The following is a 4,077-nucleotide window of genomic DNA, read 5'->3' on the forward strand; positions in this document are numbered from 1 at the left end:
CCCCTCACCTCGTTAAACCAGTAACACCCAGGGAAACTGAGTCCCACTCCCTCTGCATGCAACCCACTGGAAAAACACGAAAAAAAAACAAGAAAATCCCCCACTTCGTCACAGGCTCTCTGTCCCCAGGCCTCCTGGGCATGGTGGCCCACATGATGTACATGACCGTCTTCCAGGTGGCTGTCAACCTGGGGCCCAAGGACTGGAGACCCCAGACCTGGTTCTACGGCTGGTCCTTCGGGTGAGTGACCCCGGGGACATGGGGCCTTTCCCCTCTAGGGGGCGCCAGCTCCCATATGGCCCCCAAGTGCCCTGCTACTCCCCCTGTTCTGGGGACGCACGGTGGAGTCCATCCTGGCCCTTTGGAAGAGCCCCGGAGATGTTGGACAGATAGGTGCATGGCTGGGGAGGGGCAGGCCTGGGGGACGGACAGACTGAGGGACAGAGGGACGTGGGGCGGCTGGATGTAAGGGTGGGTGGGAAATACATGGGCCGATGAGAGGGTGACTAGCTGGCTGGCTGGGAAGGGAATGGCGGAAGAGCTGCTGGATGGGAAGATCGCTAAGTGGTGGATGGTGGGTGGGTGCGGATGGCCGAGTAGATAGCTGGGTGGGTGGGTGGGTAGGTAGCTGGGTGGGTGGATGGATGGTTGAGTGGGTAGGTAGGTCAGTGGGTGGATGGGTGGATGGATGGATGGATGGGTGGGTGGGTAGGTAGGTCGGTGGGTGGACGAATGGATGGGTGGGTGGGTGGGTAGGTAGGTGGATGGATGGATGGGTGGGTGGATGGATGGGTGGGTAGGTAGCTGGGTCGGTCGGTGGGTGGATGGGTAGGTAGCTGGGTCGGTGGGTCGGTGGGTGGATGGATAGATGGGTTGGTGGGTAGGTCGGTGGATGGAGGGGTGGGTGGATGGATGGGTGGGTGGGTAGGTAGGTGAGTGGGTGGATGGGTGGGTGGGTGGGTGGGTAGGTAGGTAGCTGGGTTGGTCGGTGGGTGGATGGGTAGCTGGGTGGGTGGATAGGTTGGTGGATGGACGGACAGATGGAAGTTATGTGGAGGGGGCAGCGGGTACCTGGCTGTAGGGAAGAGGCTGGGGGTGGGTGGGAAGAGGTGGGGAGCGCAGGGCTGGGTAGTTGGGGAGCGTGGGGGGCTGTGGCTGGGGCGTACCACTCACTGGCCCTTGGGCTGACCCCACTTCCCCCCCCCCCCCCGCTGCCCGCAGCATGGCCTGGCTCTCGTTCACGCTCTGCATGTCGGCCTCGGTGCTGACCCTCAACACCTACACCAAGACCCTGCTGGAGTTCCAGCACCGCCGGCAGATCTGCGAGCAGCAGAGCCAGCGCGGGCCGCGCTCCCCCGGCCTGGCGCCTGACCTCCAGCGCTTCCTGTGGGACAAGTACGTCTTCAGCGTCAGCGACTCGCTGGACTTCTCCCCCGGCCGCTCCCGCCCCACCGCCGGGGGGCGCAAGGGCCGCGGGGGGGGCTACGCCGGCCTGGCCGGGGGGCGCTGCGGGGATGCCGGCGACCCAGACGATGGCGAGCCCTGCTAGGGGGTGTGGGGAATCGACCCACACAATTCCCCTCCCCCATTCATGCCCCCTTCCTCCTCCCCAATCCATGTCCCTTTCCCCTCCTCCCACAATCACCTCCTCAATGGGGAAACTGGGCAGGTGGTGCAGGGCAAGGCAGCCCCAGGGTCAGAGACCCCTAGTGGGGACGGCGCGTGGCGCAGGGCAAGGCAGCCCCACGGTCAGAGACCCCTAGTGGGGACGGGGCGGTGCAGGCTGGGGAAGCCCCAGGGTCACAGGCCGGGGCAGCCCCAGGGTCAGAGACCCCTAGTGGGGATGCCGGGCGGCGCAGGGCAAGGCAACCCCAGGGTCAGAGACCCCTAGTGGGGATGCCGGGCGCCGCAGGGCAAGGCAGCCCCAGGGTCAGAGACCCCTAGTGGGGACGCCGGGCGGTGCAGGCCAGGGCAGCCCCAGGGTCAGAGACCCGTAGTGGGGACAGGGCGGTGCAGGCCGGGAAAGCCTCAGGGTACCTTTGGTCCCAGCAGCCTCAGTCCAGAACCGGGAGTGATCCCGGCCCCAGCCTCGGGCCCCACAGCAGGAACCGAGCGGGGGAGACTCAGCCTGGTGGCAGCAGCGAGGGGCTCGCATGGGGGCGGGGGGATGTAACCACCAGAAGCTGGAGTTGGGGAGCGAGGCACCTCCAGGCCGCCCAGGGGCCATCACTGGGGAGGGGGGTGACAGTTACCAGGGCAACAAGGGGGAGAAATGTCACCCTGGGTCCTGCTGGTGTCACCCACCCCTCTGGGAATTCCTGTGGGGTCACCGTGACATCGAGTGGCCATGTGCGGAGCAGGCATAGCTGTGCCGGTGCCCCTCACTCCCGACCCGCAGCCCCCTGCTAGCCCAGCCCTGGGCTTCCCCACCCCCCAGCTCTGCCGGTGCCCCTCACTCCCGACTCGCAGCCCCCTGCTAGCCCAGCCCTGGTGCCCCTCAAGCCCCAAACACCCCCTAGTCCCCCCACCCCCAGGTCTCCTGATGCATGTGGAAGAGGTGTATAATTGCTGCTTGGTTCTGATACAGCAGCTCCCATCTGGGGAGATTAGAGGTCGTAACACTCCGTGTGATTAAAGAAATTAAGAATTAATCAGCACCAGCCTGGTTCTTCCGGCAAGAGCAGAGGGGGGAAGCGGGCGCCGTGCCAGCCTGGAGTCGGGAGCTACGCGGCAAAGGCGGCCACCAGGGCCTTTTCCAGCAGCCTGGCAGCCTCCTGGGGGCAACGCCTCAGCCCCTCGCTCCCTGCTGCTCCTGGGTGCATCGTCCTGCCCCACCTCTGGAGACCAATGGGGCCAAACGCTGCAGGAGCAAAGGGACTTCTCGCCCCACCTTGGGGGTGCTGGGGGGCTCGGGCTTCAGTTCTGGGGTGGTTGAGTGGCAGGCTCCAGCCGTGGGGCTTCGGGCACCGACCCACCGCTCCGGGCTCCGTCCACGCTCTCTGACCCCTGGCTGTGTAGCAGTGGGACTCAACCCCCCCCCATCACCCCTGGCCCCCACTGCCTCCCCCCTCCGACCACCCCCATCCACGGCTTCATTTATCCTGGGGCTTGCTGAGAAAAGTGATATTAACAAAGATACAAAGATCACTTTTTGCAGCATTATTTTTATTATTGAGTCTGCAAAAAGCAAAACAACCCAACCCCCCCCCCCAACCCAACAAAACAACCCTCCCCCCTAACCCTACATAAATAAAGGACAATGATTTGGACGGGTACATGTGCATATTGGTTTGTTTTTCCTAAAGTTCAGTATTTTAGGGGAAAGGGTCAGTGCAGCCCCCAGTGAGAGAACCCAGGAGTCCTGGCTCCCAGCCCCCACCCCGCTGTAACCACTAGACCCCACTCCGCTCCCAGAGCCGGGGAGAGAACCCAGGAGTCCGAGCGCTGGGGCGGGAGGGCGGGAGCTCCGGGAGGAGGAGCGAGGGGTGGGGAAAGCGGAAACCGCTTCCTCATTCAAAAGTCCCCTCGGCCAATGGGAGCGGCCGGGGCTTCCTGCCCCCCCATTTGGGATGGAAAGAGGCGAAATCGGAAGCGAGCGGCTGGTTGGAGGATTCGGAGCTGGGCCCGGGCCAGAGGTTCCCGGGATGGACCCCGAGAGGCCGGGCTCTGCGCCCCTGCCCTGCACCCTGCAGCCATCGAGCGAGCCAGGTATAGGCCGGACCCTGATCTCAGCCCCCTGGGCTCGATCCGGAGTCATTCCCGACTGCACTGGGGGCAGGGCTGGGTTCTGATCTCTGCGCCCCCCCGGGCTCGATCCGGAGTCATTCCCGACCGCACTGGGGGCAGGGCTGGGTTCTGATCTCTGCGCCCCCCGGGCTCGATCCGGAGTCATTCCCGACTGCACTGGGGCAGGGCTGGGTTCTGATCTCTGCGCCCCCCGGGCTTGATCCGGAGTCACCCCTGACTGCACTGGGGGCAGGGCTGGGTTCTGATCTCTGCGCCCCCGGGGCTCAATCCGGAGTCACCCCCGACTGCACTGGGGCAGGGCTGGGTTCTGATCTCAGCCCCCCGGGGTC

The 4,077-nt window shown here is 65.1% G+C and overlaps 2 protein-coding genes across 2 annotated transcripts in view; both read left to right on the forward strand.

Annotated features, from left to right (window-relative positions):
- Nucleotides 1–129: 129 nt before the first annotated feature.
- Nucleotides 130–1,554, forward strand: LOC113408975 (germ cell-specific gene 1-like protein; the record flags this gene model as incomplete). Its single annotated transcript, XM_026662477.1, has 2 exons — nucleotides 130–241; nucleotides 1,223–1,554. Coding segments are annotated over 2 exons (440 nt in total), but the record flags the coding sequence as incomplete, so codon positions are not given.
- Nucleotides 1,555–3,611: 2,057 nt separating this feature from the next.
- Nucleotides 3,612–4,077, forward strand: part of LOC112122352 (proline-rich receptor-like protein kinase PERK2) — a gene marked incomplete at its 3' end in the record, with an annotated part of 5,761 nt that continues 5,295 nt past the window's right edge. The window contains exon 1 of the mRNA XM_029914031.1: nucleotides 3,612–3,709. Coding sequence (XP_029769891.1) covers nucleotides 3,646–3,709 — 64 coding nt within the window. The remainder of the gene's footprint in view (nucleotides 3,710–4,077) is intronic.

The sequence above is a fragment of the Terrapene carolina genome, unplaced genomic scaffold (assembly GCF_002925995.2).
Source record: "Terrapene carolina triunguis isolate 2854851 unplaced genomic scaffold, T_m_triunguis-2.0 Scaffold27783, whole genome shotgun sequence".
Lineage (NCBI taxonomy): Eukaryota > Metazoa > Chordata > Testudines > Emydidae > Terrapene > Terrapene triunguis.